General features: G+C 35.4%; 1 protein-coding gene and 1 long non-coding RNA gene across 3 annotated transcripts; one reads left to right on the top strand and one right to left on the bottom strand.

Annotated features, from left to right (window-relative positions):
• Positions 1-4,814: 4,814 nt before the first annotated feature.
• On the bottom strand, positions 4,815-12,935 carry LOC133857128 (probable inactive receptor kinase At5g10020). 2 transcript variants are annotated; one of them, XM_062292259.1, is made up of 3 exons: positions 11,650-12,929; positions 8,173-9,828; positions 4,815-5,629 (listed from the first exon to the last, which is right to left on the bottom strand). In XM_062292259.1, the coding sequence occupies exons 1-3, from the start codon at positions 12,584-12,586 to the stop codon at positions 5,052-5,054; spliced, it is 3,171 nt and encodes a 1,056-aa protein (XP_062148243.1). In that variant the 5' UTR covers positions 12,587-12,929; the 3' UTR covers positions 4,815-5,051. The 2 variants fall into 2 exon arrangements, with proteins under 2 accessions (XP_062148243.1, XP_062148244.1); XM_062292260.1 differs by lacking the exon at positions 4,815-5,629 and adding an exon at positions 7,666-7,721 and having other exon boundaries at positions 11,650-12,935.
• A 7,230-nt stretch (positions 12,936-20,165) lies between these two features.
• Positions 20,166-21,285, top strand: LOC133858089 (uncharacterized). Its single transcript, XR_009898433.1, has 2 exons — positions 20,166-20,926; positions 21,007-21,285. It is a non-coding gene; the product is annotated as an uncharacterized LOC133858089 (long non-coding RNA).
• The last annotated feature ends 1,005 nt before the right edge of the window (positions 21,286-22,290 follow it).

Below are 22,290 nucleotides of genomic sequence, written 5' to 3'. Positions count from 1 at the left end.
TTTATGTAATTTACTATATATGGGGACAAATTGTTTAACCTAATTATGTACGTATAAGCTATAAACTCGTCCGGACGCTGACTTAATTTATGCTAAAATCCTATTTTTGTCGGAACTAGGTTTTCTTCGAGTCTATTTAAAAAGACTTTTAAGCACTGAATTTTTAAAGATTTTAAGTCTAATTATGTGTGCTAAGAGAGAATTTTTGTTCTTAGAGCTATCATGCATTCCTCTTCTCTCCTAGAGTTCTTTCTTTATAAACCATGCAAACTATTTATTAACATTTGAAGCCTATCGGGGTTCAGGTGAAAGAGATCAAGTAGAAGAATTGTTCATAAGTTTTAGGGACTAATATGATAGCTAGAAGTCAAGTGGATATATCGCTTGTCTTATACAAGAAAGTGTCAACTTCAAATTAAAGGTTTTGAAAGTGTGAACTACTTGTAACCCTTATTCTTTTATAGTGGATTGATTTTTAAGTTGACTACTCCGAATTGATTTTTCTCTTTAAAGTTGAAAGATCTTCCATTTAATCATCAAATTCCCTGTGTTGATTGTTCTACTGCTTTTAGTATGTTTGGTAAATGTTTGTGTGTTTGTTATTTTTTAAATTTCGCATTATATATTGTAGTACATACCTATTCAAGCCCCATTCTAGATGATGTTTGGAATCTGGTTTATTATTTTCAGCGACGACGCTCAGTGTGATAGAGTCACAATGAAGAGATCAACGTTGATGCAATAGAAGAAGAATGGGGAACGTTTCATTCATACTCTCTTTTGCTTTTTGTTCTGGATTATGTAATTACATCTTTGATCAAATTAAGCCTTCTATTTATCAACTCTAGCTCTTTTGCTAAATAGAGAGTCTTGCAGTTATCTGAAACTATGGTTAGCAACTTAGCATGATACTGTTGAACAGTAATGTGTGTATGTTTGTGTGTTTTAATAGTAGAGAAATTCCTTTTAGCTTGAACACAACGAGAGAGAGAGAGAGAGAGAGAGAGAGAGAGAGAGAGAGAGAGAGAGAGAGAGAGAGAGAGAGAGAGAGAGAGAGAGAGAGAGAGAGAGAGAGAGAGAGAGAGAGAGAGAGAGAGAGAGAGAGAGAGAGGAGAGAGAGAGAGGAGAGAGGAGAGAGAGAGAGAGAGAGAGAGAGAGAGAGAGAGAGAGAGAGAGAGAGAGAGAGAGAGAGAGAGAGAGAGAGAGATTTAAAACATGTGCTAACTCAAATACTACCATATTGAAAGTAAATGTTCTAATATAATAGGCTTACTTTTCTAAACTTGCATGCATAAGAAACACAGCAATTAATATTGAAATAATGTTCTATGCTTAAGTGATTTCTATTTTAAACTTTTATGCTTAACTATATTAATTTTTTCCTTTGGCCTGGTGCCACACATTAACTCCCGAACGACCTAGGGTTGACGTGCCTTTCTTAGGCATCTGGACACTTCTATGATTGTAGGACTTACCAAAAATAATTGGAGAGCTAGGCATATGCTTGCACGATCTTAATTATGTTGACGTCATATGTGCCACATGCCATGACTATGCTGACGCCATGTGTGGCGCACCAAATGATGGAATTCCACGTGGTAGCTCACACTCTCGTGTGGTTGCGTATGATATTGGGTAACTAATAACTTTTCACACGATACATACATACCGGCAATAAACACGTGTTTTCCGTTAATTGTTCTTTCTACTAAATATTACTAAAACTTAACATGTGCTTTTCTCTTTGTTCTTACTATTGAATTCTTCTTTATAACTTTAACTTATAAAATTTGTTCTTAAAACTAAACGTTTCTTACTTTTCACAAAACTGAATAAATGTTTCAATTCATGCAATAGCTATTTAAAAAATGGGCTCATATCACAATAAATTAACATTTCAATATTTTTCTACTATACAAATACTAATACATAACTTTCATGAAAAATGATTTTACTACTTTAAATAGGGTTTACTTACGACACTTGCTCAGCCCTCATTAAAACGCATCAGGATCCTCTTTTCAACCGAAGAGGAGCCGATCATCTACACACAGGGGCATTTTTGTAATTTCACACTATGTGCAATTACAAAAGGCACATGTGTATAAAAGGCCGACTTCTCTTCAGGTCCTCTCAACTGGAGAGGATCCTGGTCCCATTAAAACCTTCAAAAACGCACGGCACATCGTTGTATGACAATTATTGCATTATTTTTTTAAGGTTGAATCCATCAAACCCAAAACGACTTGTACTTCATATCTAAACCTTTACGAATCTTCTTATTAAACTTATCACACTCTTAGCTGGGGGTTTACTGATAAAACTCAAAACCCTAGTATAATTTCACTGACTACTCGTAACCTCTACTCTTTGTACACTCTTTCTCTCTTTCAAATTTTTTCTCCTGATAAGTTCAATTTAATCAGTCGTGATCGATGATTTGATTGACACATTCGATCGAGGAAACCTTGGCCTGGTTTTAATCGATCAAAACACTCTCACAAGAGAATATCTTCCCATGCCCAAAATCATTAACCACAATTAAATTATTTAATAAAATACGTAGAAGCCAAGAATCACGTACTATAAATGCGTGAGTAGGGTATAAAAGTAAATCAAACACGAAATTCTAATTCAAACTCAAACCGCCTATAATAGCTGTCGCAAGGCTCCAACGGCTATAATCAAGAAAACCCTACGAAAGTTCCTCGATCGAACGGCTATATAAGGAAACCCCACGAAACTGGTTCGTCCCCTCCACGTTGTTTGAGAGAATTAAAGCGCACCCCGTTTCTACTCTACAAGAAAATCCCAGAAATTGATAATCAAGAAAAAAGCCCAACGTTTACTGGTTCAATCTTTGTGTTCCCGAGAATTGAAGCGCACTCAATCCGTTCCAAGCACCCATCGAGCCTTTCATGGCCGACTACAACAGCCGCGCGGTGGCCCTCGTCACGGGGCGATTCCTCAACGCGCTCTCCTCGCCTTTCACGGCCAACCGCAAGGCCCGTTCCCCTGCCCCCAAAACTCCGTCCAAGAACCTCGCCGTGGGTCTTGTCAAGATCCTAAGAAAAGGACGCAAGGGGCCGAGCGAAACGGAGTCGGACCACCGCGCCCCCAATAGGCAGAACCGTGAAGAACCGAATCTGGGCTCAATGGAGCAAACGGATCCAGATCCAGTCCCGGACCCAACCCAGATCAGATGGTGGACTGCACCGAACCGAGTCGATATGGACCCATCTCTGATCCCACGGTGGAATGCGCCGGACCGAGTCTTTACCAGATCGGCCGCGCGGGAAAGTGGGTTTTGGGAATCTTCGGAGTCAGGAAACTCTGCGACGGACACTGTGCTTCTAATCTTGGTGATCGTTTCCGTCCTTGTTGGTATATATTGGCGTTTTTCTAATGGGTCGGGTGCGAAATCCCTTGCAGAGCCACACACGGGGTCGGGTTGGGCAGTCCGGGCAATCCCGGTGGTCCTAACGCTAATCTTGCATTGGTTGTCGTCATCGGAAATCTCCAAAATGAAGTCTGAGATCTTGGTTCAAGTGTTTGAAGAAGTGAGCGCTCCTCTTTCAAGAAAGGATCGTTGACGCCCTAGGCTCTTGCCGCGTTGGTCGTGCTGGTTTTTTAATGGCGCAATACCAACCGGGGTTCAGGATCCGCTGGTCTTATACTTTATTTTCATTCAATTTTGACCACTAGTCAGAAAATCGGATTTTTGTAAATTCTTTTGTGTATTCTGTCTTGAGGTAATTTTCTAACGGCTTCCATGTAAATTTCTAGTTCATTAGGTTCAATTTTTTTTATACATTTGTTTTGACATATACAAGAAATTCATGGTCTTAATGTGGGCATGGAGAAAGTGGACGAATTTGTAAACATTTTTTCTGAGTATTTCTATTTTTATCAAAATATTTCATTCTTTCAGTATGATGTACATATTCAGCATGTTTGAAGAACTGTTGTGTGCTTTGTTTAGTATATACTTGTCCGTCCGCCATGTGTGGAATGGTAAAAGTGTATGTAAATATTGACGCCAGTGAAGCGTGGCTGTTTGATGAAATGCCTGAACGGTATATCGTGCAATAGAAGAAGATATTTAGGGTGTTTTCAGTAAGTTGGAGTTATGAGGAGGAGAGATCTTTACAAAGAGATGAATTTGAGATGTAGGTTTGAGTTGAATTTGGTTAGTGTTGTTAGTGTGTTGCAGGTTGTGCTAGGCTTGAAGATGCATGCGGCCATGGTGAGTCATATTCGTTGTTATGTTAGGAAGGTTGGCCTTCATCTATCTTCACGTGACTATTGGTCGTGTTGTGAATAATTGGAAGGTATAAAAGACATGGTTAATGCCAGGTCCTCATAGAAGTTATTTTCAATGAAAAGTTGTTCTTGTCCTCCAAAATCTCGAATTGTTTGAATGCTTGGTCCGTGTCATGCTCCATATTTTGCGTTTGGAGAGAAGATTAGCTTAGCCAACGCGACACCATTTTTTCACACCTTTTAGGGCAATACATTTTCGTCTCTTGTAAAAACACACGGTTTTCAGCATTTCCAAAACCAGTTGCAATTCTGCTTCTTTTGCCATTATCTTTGAAAATCAAGAACACAATGTTTTTGCCCGTAGAGACACTTCATGTTTTGTCCCAATCACGCCGCTTTTCCAGCCAAATGAGAGAATGAATGCCTATGTTGCCTTATCAGAGTATCTGTAACATAGTAAATAATACTAGAAATAATTCCTAGCAAATAAAGGGGCCAAATAAGTCCCTTTCTTGTTGTTAACCATGCTCTACCTGTCAAAAGAAAACCCATTGAGAACCCAAAGAATCGCAATCCTTTTCAATTTTGATCAAACCCAAGCACTGTCAAATGATCAGTGGATGGCACGTCTCTTTACAACAAGATTTTCAAATTAACAAAAGAATGTGAAAATTAGCCCAAAATCAGAAGGCTTGAAACCAATTAAGGAGAAAAGAATTAAGGAGAAAAACAATAATTGGGTCAAGGAATGAAAAAAAAACTAATTCCAAGACGCATGTACAAAAATTTCAAACAGATATAGAGCAAAGATCATCGAGGACTTGTCTGATGTTAGGCCTCTCATTTACAGGGAGAATACACCTGATTGATATTCCAAGCAACTCATCCATTGCTGTGGAAGGTTCCTCCCCACCTGAAATGTCTCTGTCAATACAGTCCATTCTCCGTCCTTCGTGATCGCATAGTCGAACCCAATCTGTAAGGTCCACAGCCCCAGACTGACCTGATATTATGTCACCAGCACTTCTCCTGGTTAACAGTTCCATTAGAATCACCCCAAGTGCATACACATCTCCCTTGAATGAGGGCACTGGTTTAACTGCAGAAGTGAGTTCTGGAGCACAGTATCCAAGTGCTCCCAGATTTAATATTTGCTCTGCAATGCCAGCTGACGTCATGAGGCGGTGAAGACCATAATCAGTAAGGCGAGCGTTGTAATCAGGGCCTTCCAAGACTATATTTGTTGGTTTCAGGTTTCCATGTGGCAAGCCTCTATCATGGAGGTATAACAGGCAGCGAGCAACTTCCATACCAACTTTTAGTCTTTGACTGAATGACAATGGGGAATATCTTCGAGGTGTGGATTCTGCATGATATATATTGAAAAAAATACTCAATAACTAATAGAGAGCTCATTGCATGTCAAATACTCCTGCATACACAAGTGTACAAGCAGGTGTAAATCAAGATGCCAGACTATTTTATGTATGAAACCCAATTCTGTGTCCTAAAAGGCTACTAGACGGCTTGTAGCCTAGGGCACCTCAAAAACTAAAGCTTGCAGCCTGCCAACATATAGGATAATCAAAACACTAGGAACGTAGCTATTTTTTTTTGATAAGTAACACTAGGAACGTAGCTATTACCAGTGTGACACACGAACACCAGCAGTTCTGTTAACTACTGGACACTAGACAAGTTGTCGAGCATTTGACACATCCTAGGATATATTTGTAAATCATATGAGATACCATCCTGCTATAGACTAGCTACTTCTGCATCATTTTAACAATGATTGTCACTGTCAACCATTTATTTATTATCTGCCTGTACTAACCCTCTGGCTCCGTGCAGATTCCAGGCAGGAGTGTCATGGAATGCACCATGAACCCTGAGTTCAGTCCTATATGTGTAAGATCAGAGTTACTGGATCCCTCTACCACCCTGCAAACTGTAAGCAGGATCATTGTGTCTGATTGATGGTACTCCGACGTTCCAATTCCCCAAAATTGACCATCCTAACATACTGTGGTTATAATTGTTCATCATTATTGGATAAAGAAGGGATAACCAGCTAAAACCTTGAAAAAAAAATTATAATATATAGGGAAGATAAATTAAAAAGAAAAAAGGAGATAAAGACATGCTATTGATTGATTTTGTGTTTATAAATACATATGTACATACCTACCCATATACGATAACAAACAGTGTGTGTCCATATATGTGTATATATATGTGCTTATATGCAAATTTAACCAAAACAATCCAAATAAACGTCTGATGCATACACAGTCCCAAATAGCAAACCAAGTTCTAGTCCTACCACCAGGTTTAGAGGAATACCACGTCCCTGTCCCCATACCATGTTGATGTAACTTCTACGAGAACCAGCATTCAGAAAAGTCAACTTTTTTCTTACAAATACAAATTTATTAAAACCTACGTTTCCTTTTTGAAAACTAAAATTTCTACCATAAACTGATTTATTCGTTTGTAAGTAAAGCCAAAGTTTTACTGGAAACAATTCTCATCACAACTTCCTGCCTGTATCAGGTAACTAATCATATCTAAGGATTAGCAGGTAATAAATGCTACGCTCTTAAAATCCATGCAAAGTATCATCCAACAGGATCACTGTCTAGCTGTCCAAAACAATTCCAAACCATTACTCACTCCATATTTTTTCCACATATAAGGATCTGCTGATCAAACGATCAAGAAATAGTATCATCTACAGTGATAGAATCGTTATCAGCAAGAGATTATTCATTTACTGTTTATAATTACAAGCCAAGTCTTTTAAATAAGGCCTCACACAGTAACCATTCCTTTTTTTTATCGTTGTATAGATATAATTACATCAGTACCGTAAAATTACGAAGTAAATTATCTAATGACAGTGTGATGCTAAAGTCAATCAATAGCAACTTGTAAAGATGTAGTCAAGATAACATTTTGAACTTCATAAAAGTGACCTTGGATCTAAAACATCAGTATGGCATTACATATTGAACTGCAACTACAATCTTATAATCTCCCACTCTGGACTACCAAATAGTATAATATTTATCCCACAGATACTAAAACCCAACCACGACTCAGTGCAAGCTTAATCAGACAACTATGACTCTGTGTACACTTGAAAACGGTAAACTCAGGAGCTCACTTCCACTTTGATTAAGTCCACTAAGATAACCAGTGTACTAAGGGGCACCTCACACTTTTATTGAGACTGGCTTATTTTTTTTTTATAAGTATAATGAGACTGGCTTATTACTTAAAAAACTATCGGTTTTCACCAAATATAGAAGCTTAAGATGAAATAGAAAGGTATGCAAAGTTAATATCTCTGCAAATTAAGAGAAGCTCTTGTGGGATTAAAAATAAATAAAAAATCTGAATTTCAAATCAGCATCTTTAAATCCGCTGAGATGTTAAAATGAGATTTTTTTTTTCTAACATAAACAAATGCATGAGTCAGATACTGATAGCAGTTCAACACAACACATAAAAAAAGATACTATAATTTTTAATAAAACTGCCCACTACAAGTTTATTCAAGAACAGTAACTAGTAATGATATTTTATTAGAGTTTCCCAAAACACCATTCATTATGGGACAATTAGTCAGATACAATGCCGTATAACCTGAACAGGCACCAGCATTGACATAGACTTAAACATTCCTCCCAAGACTGACAAAAATATACCAGACAAAGCATACAACATTCACTATGTGGCAAGACAATAATAAATTCTTTAAACTCGTTTGATGTACATAATACTGAAAGAATCAGAAATTTGATGAGATAATTGCATGGACTTGACTGAAATAAGACAATCACAAAGACAAACATCACAGATAAACCCATTACTGGGGGGGAGAATTTTTTTCAGGGTTCTTACCATAAAGATGTAGGGCCAAGCTATCTCCCCGTATATAATCCGCTAAAAGAAGCCTCTCTTGTTCCCTGGGCCCCCAATAGTATGCTTGTAATGGAACAATGTGTGGATGCCTTATGGAGCCAATCCTTTTAACTTCTCTCGCAAATTCTTTCTTATGCTTTACAAGCCCCACCCGTAACCACTTCACAGTCAACATATGTCCACTATCTAGAGTAGCTTTATACAGGGTGCCATGGCTGCTTCTACCAAGTACTTCTGCCGGAGCACGAGATAACTCCTCAGCAGTGAATGCCAGTGAAGCATCCAGGAAGAACAATTCTCCAGCCAACCTATCTGGTGAATACACATCCAACAACACAGGTTGTTCAGACGCCTCTATAAAACGGGGTGAACCTGGAGAGGATTTCCTTCCAGATGTTGCAGGATGATTATCTAGCACATTAGGATTCAGGGATGCTGAACTAGCGGCTACTCCCTCAGGTAAAACATGCTCCCCAGCTTCAGTTAGGAACTCTGTCTGCCCAGGTAATGCCCTTGAATTTGAAGTCAGCAAGTGATCAGTTGAAAAGCTCAAGGAAGTTGGTGGGGGTTGAGCATCTCTCTGAGACTTAAAGAGGGAAGGGCGGGAAAATCTTCCAAACTTAACATCTCTTCCTGTATTCTGATCACTAAATCCACTTCTTCCACTAAATTCTTTATGATGTGCGTGGTGATAAGCCACTAAAACAAAAACAATCATCGCAGCAGCACCAATGGAAGCAAGAATGATTGCTACCCTGATATTCCCCTTAGAACCATGATGCTTCCCTTTATCAGATATTTGATTTGGAACAGAATTTGGTCCCGAAGAGCCACTGGGAAATATGAGCTTTTCATTTCCAGGATGAAATGAAGACCTAGGAAACCTTGTCAAATTTCCAGGAACATTGCCTGTTAGATCATTGTAAGACACATTGAATGCATTTAAGCTGGATGGAAGCTTATCAGGTATTTCACCCACAAATTTGTTGTGAGATAGATCGAGGTACTCCAGGCTATCGAGTTTGCTCAGTGCACTTGGCATCTGTCCTGAGAATCCATTCCTTGCTAGATTCAGTAATTTGAGACTTGCCAATTTACCTATATCTGAAGGCAAGGCACCTGTCAAGGAATTACCAGAGAGATCAAGATACTGCATCTGCGTATATGGAGTTTGAACTAATAATTCACTTGCACGTGAACCTGGAAGAGGAATTGGTCCTGAAAATTTATTTCCTGAAAGATTCAGTCTTGTCAAGGTAACTGAAGTGAAGAAACTATCAGGAATTGGGCCACTGAGTTCATTTAAACTGAGGTCAACTAAGGACAAGCTAGGATGGGACCCCAGTGTCAAAGGCAAGGTACCGACTAGGGAATTATTTCTGAGAGTAAGAGTTGTTATTCTATCAAACTGAGACGTCAAGTTTGGAAAGTTTCCCGACAGTTTGTTTGAACTCAAATCAAGAACCTGTAGTTCAGGCAGCCACTTTTCCATAATGGATATGTCACCTCTGATCATATTGCTGCTTAAGTCCATTATTACACAACTTCTCACCAAAGTGGGCAAAGGGCCTGATAAACTATTTGAGGAAAGATTCAAAACATTCAAAGTCGTGGAGTTAATTCCAAGAACTGAACCTGTACACATAAAAATGGAGAATATCGATTATTTTTGGTACATGGTTGAGCTTATATTCAGATAATGAGAACTATAAGGTTTACAACCACCTATTTCAAACAGGATGTAATGCCAATTTTTGACAAGTATGGAAGAAAGACCTTTAATTAATACTATATGCATCTATTATTCAAAAAAAAAAAAAATACTATAAGCATCGACGAATATCAGAAAAGTGAAGAGTCAAAACATGATTACTCCAAGATGGAATACGCATAAGAAAACCAAAACAAGTATATCCAACCTAGAAGCAACGATATAAGTTTTATATATACTTTCCTAAAACAGTTACCAGTACGAGAAGTTCAGCTGAAATTGGGTGATGTATTCTTTTACTTTCTTTGTTCTTTTTTTTTTCTGAGCTAGGGTGATGTATTCAATGGTGCAAGAACTTCCCCAAGACTCTAGGGCATATCACCTGCTTTATGACATGATTACTAGCTAATAATGGGTGAAGTCCAATAGCAGAAAACTGGAGGACATTTTGATGCAGTGACAAGCATACAAAAAACCCCTTTTTCTACACACATATGCTTAGTGTTTCTTTTTAGCTTGTTATATGATTTAAAGTTTAATTTTTTTTTCTAATAACGTCAGACAGATTTGGAAAGCAACCTACGTATGCAATTTGGTGGGCTAGGGTTAGGTGACTCAAATAAGATGTAGGGGCTTACAGTGGTGGGGTAAGGGCTTAGGATGCATAGATTGATAACTGGTTGGGTCTTACGGGTAGTTGATAGTCAATGCCCTGCAACCCATCCTCTCTACTATAAGTAGAGTAGGTAAGTGTAGCTCACCTTCATGCAGTTTAATATTTACACCTTGACAGACAGCTTAAACGCCTTATATATCTTCCTATTGTAAGCTTGACCTTTTGGTGTGAAGCACATCTAAAACATGCTCATTGTTTGATATTTGCATCCAATCTTCATCTAAAGTTCTTTTTGCTTTAGAGTTACAAGAAGGAATTAGAGCCACAGGCCTGCCATGAAATTTTTCTTGAATCCATTGCAACTGTTTTTGAACTTAAATCTTATAAATGAACATATGTTAGTGCATTTAAGTTCTCTTGACCTCAAGTCAGGTGGTAAAAGGATGGCTGTGTTGGGATAGATCTTAGGTTTGAATCTCGTCCATCAAAATGAAAGGTCTCCACCTAGAAATATCTTATCCAATAACAATGTTTGCAAACTTAAATTTGTGAATAGAAAGCTAAAAAAATTCACCAGAGGCAAATTTGATAATTATAAATTTGTACCAAATTCACATTTTGATAAGTGTAAATTTTTATCAGAATTTACTACAATATATACATAGGGCACTTCGTCTTTTATTCCATCTCTATTTCGTACCATGCAATGTTACTTGAAGAATCTGCTATGTTTACGCCTAAACTGTTCAGGTTTATGCCTCAACAGACAGAAGGACATATACCTCTCAGCTTTCAACTCTGGATCACTATTAACACCGTCAACACTTTTCATATTGGATATAATGTCTATTAAGACCACGAAAACAGAAAAACAAAGCAAACCACAAACGTAATGTTACTTCCAAAAACCTAAGACCCTGGGTGCTGAGCTTAGGCAAAAAGGGTTGAGACTGATCTACACATCGACGTTACTTAAGTCTGAATCATACATAGCAATCTTACTTCGAGAAATACGTTAAATGAAGAAAACTTCGGGTCTCCATCATCTTAAATATCAATCTCATCACCTTTTTTTTTTCGAAAGCTTTTGCTCAAGCAATTGGTAATTCAACAAGGTGTAATTCTTTACCTGTAAACCCATTGCCACTAAGATCCAATTCCTCCAACACAGAACTCTCTAGTAATTCCACCGGTATCGACCCGAACAACTGATTACTCCCCAATCTTAAAACCCGCAAATTCGGCAACGACCCCAAAGAAGGTGATAACTCTCCACTAATCTGATTATCTCCAAAATCTAAAACCTCCAAGTTCCGGAACAATTCGATAGATTCCCTCTTGAAAAACCCACCATTCAATTTGTTGTGGGATAAATTGAAATGGTGAACTGTGTTGGCCAAGCTCGATATATTCTCTAAACTAATCGAAATCCCACCGTAAAATTTGTTGTAACTCAAATCTACATACTCCACATTCCTCAACTCCGACAACAAGACTGCAATGTCACCCCGGAGCTGGTTTCCATGCAAATCCAACTCTTTCAGCTGCTGCAAGTTTCGAATTCCGCTCGGAAACCCGCCCTCGAACTTGTTGACCGACAAATTCAGGTAATTCAGTCCCCACAAGTCGTTCATGCGGGCCGGGATCGGCCCGTAGAAGTCGTTATCGGATAGATCCAAATGCTGCAACGTGGGGATGGTCCCGAGCACCGGTTCGACCCGACCCGTGAAGCGGTTGCCGGAGATGCTGAAGTTCATGAGCTTCTGGAGGCCGATAAGAGTGTGGAACTTGACCTCCCCGGAGAGGCCAAGGCGGTCGAGGACGATGCCGGTGACATTGCCGGAGACGCCGTCGCATAAGACGCCGGTCCAGGAGGGGCAGGCATTGGAGTCCGACGAGCGCCCGGACAGGTTCCAGGACGTCTGGACTTTCCCAAGCGGGTCGTCTTGGATCCCTTTCTTGAACTCGATTAGGGATCGAAGCTCCAAGTCGGAGATAGCGCAGACCGGTAGCGCTAGAGAGAGAATGTAGACACAGAAAGCGTTGACAAGGAGTGAGAGATTCATTGGACCTCAATGTAGAAACCCCCCCTTAATGATTCATCGAGACACAGAAAGAGAAAGAGTGTGTGTGTGTGTGTGTGAGTGAGAGTTCTCGAAACCCTAGAATCTCAAAGATTGATTTCTTCACAGAGAGAGAGAGAGAGAGAGAGTGAGAAGACTGACTCCTAGGGTTTTATATTTTGGAGAAGACGAAAATGGGTTTAGAGAGAGTAGGCGACGGAAAATCCGTTAAAAATGGCGGTTCTGTCAGGTGTAGAGCTTTGGTTGGTGGGGGTGAGTAACCACAGTCTGTAAAGGACAAACGAGCTCCCTCTAACTCTGTTTCGCTCAGGCCCCCCCACTCACATGGCTTTTCACGGGGGGTGGCGGGCAATTTAACGCCGTTAACTGGTTCCGGGGTCTTTTTGCTCTTCTTCAGTACAAGAGGTCAATGTTGCACATGGTTCTAGCTGTTACGCTTAATTACTAAGAAATCTCCATTTCCTTGCACACTTTTCATTTTTTTTTTTTTTTTTTTTTTGTCATTTTCACTTATTCTTCACTATTTAATAATAATTTTAAAATATGTAATTTAAAAAAAATAATTTTTAAAAATTGTAATTAAACGTTTGTTAAAATTACAGTTTAACTTTTAAAATTATACGTTTTAAAAAAAAAAAAACACCATCTCACCTGCAATTTTTTAAAAACACAGTTTTCAAACGATCTATGTTCTGCGATTTGGTTTAAAATCTTATTTATTACCTACGAAATTGCAATCTCAAACGCACCATAAAGTAGTACAAATTTGTTTTTGGCTTTTTGGATGAAGGGTATTAAAAGTTAGGTAGTCTGATTACGATAGAAAGATCATGTGATTTTAGAGAATATAAGCTGATTGAAATGATTATGTATAAAATAATTTTGTATGTAGTATATTAAACAGACACGCAAGACAAATAAGGAAGGAATGCAGTGGAACACAGCTCAGCGACGTGGATATTAACGCCGTTTATTGGTCAAGGCGTCAAGGGTCAGATGGGGTGGGGAGGCTGCATGTTAAGCAATGTGAGGATGTCATCACTGCAATTTCAAATGTAGAATTTTTTATTTTTTTATTTTTTTTTTAATAGATACGTGAAACAAAATTACAAAAAAGAAAAAACACTAGGACTGGACAACCCAAAATTAAAATTAAGAACGAAAGTATGTGGGGATAATGCTTCCAAAGATGCGGGCTCAATAGTTTGAGGCACGGATGCCACAAAACCGGGGTCACCAATGAAAGTGATATTTGGAGTGTATTGAATTACAAGGACCCAAATATCATTACATGGGTGAACAGGGAGAGAAAGATCTAACAAAATAACCCAAAAAAATATAAAAAGAAAAGGAAAAACAATAACATAAACAACATAAACACAGAACATCAGCAACCGGTGGATGGCCGAACAAATGATTTGAAGCACAGATGTCAAAAAAGCTGCATAGATGGCTGGAAGAAGGTGTTCTACCATGGAGTGATCAATTAATAAATTATTTGAGACACGGATGCCAAAAAAAAAAAAAAAAAAAGCCGCATAGATGGCTAGAAGAAGGTGTTCTACCATGGAGTGATCAATTAATAAATCTTTCTCCCTTTTTTCCTTTTAAGTTCGTGTTCGGCAAAAGAGAAAAAAAAAAAATCATGATGAAAACAATTAAGCTTATGTGTTTACATTTCATTGATTTCAATTTTAGGGGAAAAATTCACTTAATTTCCAAAATTTTTATCATCTTTGTAATGACTTTTTCGGCGTTCAAAAACTATTAATTTAATGTGTCGAACTTTTGATATAACAAATGAATAACATTTTTTAAAATATCCTTGTATTAAAAATATTTTAATTGAATTTTTTTTTAATTTTATAAAGTTTACAAGGGTATAATGTTCATTTCACTTTTTAACTGTCTAATTTAATCTCTAACTCTAATAGAATGGGTGAGATTGCAAAAAATTGAAAATGTGATATACTAAATTGGGAGTTTTTTAACTTTAAATGAGACATTACAAAAAAGAGAAATTTCGTTTATAATTCTTTATATTTCATCACTTTTGTAATTAAGTATTCAAACTTTAAAAATATGTTAATTTAGGGTATCCGCCTTTCAACTTTTTTCAATTTCAACCCTTCGTTATAATTTCCCGTTAAATCCTGTCAAAATTCTCAAAATAACCCCCCCCCCTTTTTTTTAAAGATAAAATAAAATTTGCAAAGATTTAGGTGTTGGTAAGAATTTAATGGAATTTGTAAAAAATACTATGCATAAATCTTTAAAAAAAAAAATTTTTAAAAAAAAAAAACAAAACAAAAAACAAAATACAATGGTATTTTGAAAATTTTGATAAGATTTAACAAAAAAATTAACGAATGGTTGAATTGAAAGATGAATACTCGAAATTAACACTTTTTAAAGTTTGAATACTTAATTGTAAAAGTAATTAAGTGAAGTTTTTTTTTACAAAAATAATGAAAATTTAGAAGATTAAGTAAAATTTTCTCAAATTTATTGTGGACTTGTCAAAGGAAAGAAAATAACCGAAAAAAGGAAATATAGAAAAAAAAATTAAAAAAATTAAAAAAAAAAAATTAATCCCTAAAAATAAGGAATTAAGATCCCCTCAAATTCTTTACCCGAATTTGATAGAATTTGGGCAGGTAGTTGTGAGTGAGCATTTATGAGACCCACCTGACCAAATAAAAGTTGGGTTGCCCAACTGCTTATCCGGTCAGGTGAATCTCATAAATGCTTACTCACAACAATTTGATATAATTCGAGCAAAAAATTTGAGGGGATCCTTATAAAAAAATAAGGGGAGAAGGAACTTTCAAGTCACAAGGGCGAATTAAGGGCCCCCATCCAATGACTATTGACTGGTCACTGCCGTTGGGATTGAGTGACCCATCAGGGGGATTTGGGGTTTCTTGTACTAATTTGTCTGAAGGATGCAATCTTTTGTTTGGACGGCTACGATTTGATAGCAAAGAAAGGTCAAACATGGCAATGTAGGGACAAAATAGTGGGTAACCATGAACGGTCTTTGTACTGATGATTATGTCCATTTTGCTTTTTTTTAATTTTCATTATTCGATTAAGCTTACAAACCTCTTTCTTATTTATAATCTTCATTTTGGTTCTAATGGATAAAAAAAAAAAAAAAATTATAATCTTTTTAAAAATAAATAAATAAATAAATACAAGGACATTTTGAAAAAATTTATAGAATTTGACGAAAAATTCTAATGAAGGTTAAAATTGAAAAAAATGTGGATACCCTAAATTTACATTTTTTAGAGTTTGGGTACCTTTTTTCTAAATTAATGAAAAATAAGAACTTATAAGTAAAGTTTTTTTCTTATTTATATAAGTGATTCCGTGCATCATTCTATGAGATGCATCATTTTTATTTTTAATGATTAGCTAGGGAAGATGAAATACTAATATTGCTAAGGTATTAATTAAATTATTAAATGCATCATATTTTTTTTTTTTTTTATCAATTTAAACTTTTGAGATAAGATTATATTTCACGTGTTAAGCCTTACTTGTTAAAAGCAAATTTTCAGCCAATGCGTAAGAGGATTTTTAATTAATTAAACTATATAATTCATCATTTTGTATTAATTTAAACTTGAAAAATAAGGGTTAATTTAACAAATATGATCCTCCAAACTTCATGATAGCAAGTAGAAGTCAATGCTCAAGCTTTATCTAGCCTGCCTTTATTCAAACACTCCATGGGACTTGCACACTAGCTTTAGGAAAAGAAGGAAAAGAAAAACTACTTTCCAAGATATTGTTCTTGCCGGCCTATTAGTAAAGGTACTTACCAACTTGCTGATTTTTTCTCTTTTTTTCTGTTTTTTTTTTCTTCTTGACCTGCCGACCAAAGATTTTAATAGTCTTAATTTATGGGCACATTTAGTTGTCAATTGAGCCGCTTCTCATTTTTGTTATGGAATATTGTCCAAATATTTACCTAAATAAATAAATAAATATTTGTACGTTTTACTCGCAAGTGCATAAGATCAAAACAATAGTATAGTAGGCAAATACGATATCATTTTCACGAGGATTGATAAATTATGCTTAAAAAGATATTTCTAAATAATTGAGATAAGTGAGAAGAAATAAAAATATTAATAAAATATAATAAGAGAAGAGGTAAAAATATTGAGAAAATATAAAATGAAAGGTAAAGTAGCGCTTCAATATCCACCGCTAATCATACTTAATTAAGATTCACAATGCCAATGCTACAATTCCTAACTTGATACTTAATATTTACTAGCTACAATGGAATGGTATTTTCTTCTAAAACTATTGATTTCCTTCAGCAACGAGTTAGGCATGGTATCTACTCTAACTCTTTTCTTCCATGAAGGATTTAGCATGGTATCTACTAAGTTGTTCTTCAAGAAAGCATAAATCTATGGAAATCGATAAACACACTCAGATTGGAATATGATATCTATTCTAGTTGTCTTTATGTTGATTAATCCAAGAACCTGTGATGAGATTCTTTTGTTACTTTATTATACTCAGGACTGGGTCATCCAAATTGACATAAATAACAAATCCATACTACATACATATGATGATCAAGCATAAACATGAGAGGAATTCAAAAAAATAAGAAAAAATCAAGTTAAGCATCAATATATGAATTGTAGCAAACGCACCAATTGGAAACCTTAACAAAGACATAATTAGGGCTTCAATCGAGCCCTAACTAAAGTATTAGCTACAACTAATATAGACTAAAATTATATACATATAGAAAATAAATAAAGGAAAAAAGAAAAACCAAAATCCTTCTTGAAGTAGCCTCCAATTATTCTTCCAAACTTGTGTGCCTTCTCTTCAAAAGTTAAAGGCCTATTTATAGAGATTAAAGAAGCTCTAGAAACCCTAGGAATCTTAGAAAAATCGTAAATATGTCTCTTAGTCCAAATAGAATAAATACAAATCTTTTCCTTTTCCAAAATTTCAATCTAAGTATGAAAAGGATTCCAAATTCGTACAGATCTGCGGTATTTTATTACGGGGTGATTTTGGCATAGTAAACCTCCGAATTAGAAAAAATCTATTTCTGACATATTTGTTCCATTTTTTATTAGCTTTCCAACTCCACCAATTCCATTGTAATCTGATATCTGACCCGAAAGTTATAATTAAATTACAAAGGCGTGCTTATTCTGGATTCTTTCAAAAAATAACGAATTTTTGCCGACTTTTCTTTTATTAAATTCAAAATTGATTTGGAGTTGAATCTTCCCAAAAGCGAATTTGCCGACTTCATTATAATCTTAGAATTTGATGGATTTTCTTCCAAAACCTGTAAAATACAAAAAAAACACAAAAACAATACAAAACATCAAAGTATAACAAAACTAAGAGCTTAACATATGTAAATTAAGGGACTTTAATGTGTAACATTCAGCACTTATCAAAGCACATTATATTAATATTTTCCCACCCCTCTCCTTTTCCCTTCCCCTCTTAGAATTAATTAGTGTGGAAAAGACCCACCTTGATCCCCTCCCCTTTTCCGTGTGTTGCTCTTAATAATAATAATAATAATAAAAAGAGAATTTTACTTATAACCCATTATCTTTTATCACTTTTTAAAAAGGGTTGCCAAACTTTAAAAAGTGTCAATTTAGGATATCCATTTTTCAATTTTTTTCAATTTCAACTATCTGTTAGAATTTTTCGTTATATCCGATCAAGATTCTCAAAATACCCCTAATTTAAAAAAAATAAAAAAATAAAAAATAAAAAAAGAGAAGAAGAAGAAGAAGAAGAAGAAAAATTGCTAAGATTTAAATATTGGCCAGAATTTAACAGAATTTGTAAAAATACCCATGCCTAAATCTTTGAAAAAAAAAAATTAAAAAAATAAACACAGTAATATTTTAAAAAATTTAGGTTGAATTAGGAGTGAGAGAGTGCTAAAGAGATTGGTGAGTAAATGAACAAAAAAATGGTTAAAAAAATAGTTGGGCTTCCGCACGATAATGGAGAGCCATTGTATCTTATAGTTATAGGGGTGTATATGTGGATATCCGCGAGGTATTTGTAATGTCCGCAATCGCATCCACAAAATGTAGATATCACTTTTAAATATTCGCATCGGTGTCCTTTTTTGCTATCCGCATCCACGCGGTTATTATCTGTTATCCACAAATAGGTAATGGGCCTATTTTAAACGTTTTTAAAATTAATTTCGACCGATCTTTAGTCTTTTGGGCTTGTTTTGAAAAATATAATGTAACACCAAAAATATGTACAACCAAGAAAGAAAAAAATAAGAGGATGATGGCCTGATACGACCTTAAAATATTCATGGTAATCAATGCTCACAAGAAACCCCCTTATGTTTTTTTATCCATGATTCAATGAGCATAACAATCAAGCCAGCAAATATAAAAATACATAAATTACAAATCCAACATAAATAAAATAAAATAAAAAATTAATATTACAAATTCATAACATAAAAAACAGAAATTGTCTAAATATTACACATTCATAAGTAAAATATATATAAAAATATATAATAAAAAATAGATATAAAGGGTGCAGATGCGGTTATTATCCGCATCCGCGTACCCTAAAACTGTTATCTGAATCCACAGTTGCGGATAGTGTTTTTGCTATTCGTATCCACATCTGCATGTATAGGTTGCGAACAAGATGCAAACGATTAATTTCTACTTGCATGTACACCCTTAATATCTAATAATAGAATTGTATGGATGTACATCACTATGGTTTATTATCTTTATAATATAACTGCATCCACGTATCTTTAAAAAATATATATATTACTGTGGTTGGATTTGTAATTTATGTTTATGTGATTAAAGAAATTGTTGGTTTGATGTCTAGATTTATGAGTTATGGGACAAAATAGGTGATTTTTTTTTCGATTGATTCAAGTTTTTGTTCTATTATAGGCATAAACTAGAGTGATTATAGCTCATAATCCCTAAGGAATCAGTGGTTGTATGTTCTTATTTTATTTATTTATTTATTTTTGGTTGTTAAGAGAATAGATTTAACTCTCCCAATAAAATAAAAAATAAATAAATAAATAAAGGAAAAAGGAAAAGAATAATTGGGCTGACAGCAAATAAATATTAATTTCAGCTCTTGGTCAATGCATTCTAATTAGAGTCTCAAAGCTTAATAGGTTGGAGATCACACCTTATGAAATGGAGGTCACTAGTTCAAATTCTCTCTCCCTCCCTCTTATGTGAACATATCAAAATAATAATAATAATAATAATAATAATAATAATAATAATAATAATTAGAGTATCAAAAAAAAATCTAAAAAAAATAGAATATGCTCAAATTGCTCATTAACTTGATCATATGACGATAATAATTATTTACTTGATAATCACAATAACTATGTGGATAGCAATTAGTAATCGCAAAATACGAATGCGATTATCTAAAGGTGATAACTGCATAATACGGATGCAGTTAATAATCGCATTCAATAACCACGTACGCATATACAACCTAATGTGACCCAAATTAATAATACTGTGTATTTGCCAAATGTGCCGCTTCCAATAATTCCTTTGGAAGGATTCCCTCTCATCTTTCTTTTTTTTCCTCTATTCGTATTAATAGTGCTAAGGATCTCCCATTTTTGTAGAGAGAGAGATCGAGAGAGAAACCTTTTTTTATGCACATTGAATGCTCAAATGGCTGGCAAGATGAAGTTAACGCTCTTTGGATGATCGACGGTGGTAGGTAAGTCAGTAGATCGAGAGTGGGCGGAAGTGCGCGCATGCACGAGACACCAAGTGATGAGCTAGAAGAGAGGAATCTTGGAGACCAAACAAGTGACAAGTGACAAGTGACAGCTTCCCTTCCTCTCTCCCTCACTCCCACTCTCTCTCTCTCTCTCTCTCTATGTATATTTTAGTGAGAAGATACCAAGATAAGCCAACCCATGTTCTTGAGGCTCGAGCTTGCTGCCAAGGAATCAGGAGACAGGTCAAAAGAAGGTAACACCTGCAAACTCCATAATATATATGTAAAAGATTGTACCAAGAAGCTTTCAAGATCATGTCGGTGCTGTCTTCTTCTTCTTCATCATCTTAAGACCCTCATCATCATATATATTAGTAGTACTTGCTTCTTGTTTTCAAATCATCCATTACAGCAAGTACCATGAGATTTTCAAGACTCGTTGTCTCTCTCTTTTTGGTTCTCTTTTACTATTTGATATTTGTTTCTCATGGCAAATCAGATTCCACTGAAATGCTCGTGGGCTCTGCGCAGACTTCTGTAAATGTGGTAATCTCTCTCTCTCTCTGTCTCTCTCTCTCTCTAATGTATTTGCCAAAACTTTGAAAATGGATATGATTTCGATGCAGGGAAGAGCAGAGTGTAGCGAGGGGATTGTTGAGTGCAAAGAAGGAAACGGTAGTTCGGAAGAGAATGTTTTCGAGAATGAAGATTATATCTACACCAACTCTCTTCCTTGAATAATATATATATGACTTCTTTCTTGTACTGTAAATTGGCTTTCAAGTTTCAACGGATCAGTTTGTAGCGTGCATGTACTCATGATCATCCTGTTTAGAGCAAGCAATATATATAAATACCTTCTTTTTCTTGTTGAGTATAACATCTTCAACAAGCATATATATACATATAGCGGAGTCCATTGATGCTGTTTGTATTTACCAAATCATGATATCTCCCAAAGCACATCTTTCTCTGATCACCTCTCAGATGGTGTTCTTGTAAGTCGTAATACCAAACAAGTTCCAAACGTTAATATATGGTTGCTTTTGCTTCTTAACGGACTCAAAGGGATGTGCTATACATCTTCCTCCGATCCGGACCATTCATTTTCCTATTTTAATTTGTGGGGCTTATGTGAATTTCTCGTATCGGCCCCACAGATCTAATAGTAATTTTCAAAAGTAAGCTAATGATGGAAAAAAGATGAAATGAGAAAATGAATCATTTCTCTTGAAGAGAAGAGACGAAGACTATTGTTTTGTTTATGAGTAATATCACTTTCCACACTCAATTATTACATTTATTTTACATCAATTGACGTGACGTGTTTTAAATAATTTTTTTTTTTTAAATGACTATTGACTAACATGAGAATTACGCCACTTAAAATGCGTGACGTCCGTTGATATAAAATGAACATGATTAATGAGTGTGGGCATAACCATCGTTACAAAATTCAATCATTGATTTTTCTCTTTTTTTTTTTCTTTGCCTTTCAAATCCAATCATATATATATATATATATATATATATATATATATATATATATATATATATATCAATGGGTAGATCTAAAAGAAAGAAAACAGCCAATCATATCCTGTCATGATGCAAGCATAATTGTTCATTGATAAGTTATGTATATGTTTTTCTGAAGAACTATACAGTCTATACTTCCCCTATTGTTCAGGATTTGCAGTCTAATTATAGGTACAAATCTTAAACAATCACAAGTCAATATCTTGTGGATTACAATACAAGCAAAAATGTTTTTCTAATATCTTCAATCGCTGAATCGGCTTTCTTGCTTTCTTTTGGATTGGTTATGGTACACTGCTACAAATATATATGACTAAAACAGAATATTAGAAATATATATATATATATATATATATAAAAGAGTATCTTAG

Source organism: Alnus glutinosa, chromosome 14 (genome assembly GCF_958979055.1).
Source record: "Alnus glutinosa chromosome 14, dhAlnGlut1.1, whole genome shotgun sequence".
In the NCBI taxonomy this organism is placed as follows: Eukaryota; Viridiplantae; Streptophyta; class Magnoliopsida; order Fagales; family Betulaceae; genus Alnus; species Alnus glutinosa.
The sequence above is the reverse complement of the archived record's forward strand: the minus strand, read 5'-3'. Positions and strand labels throughout refer to the sequence as shown.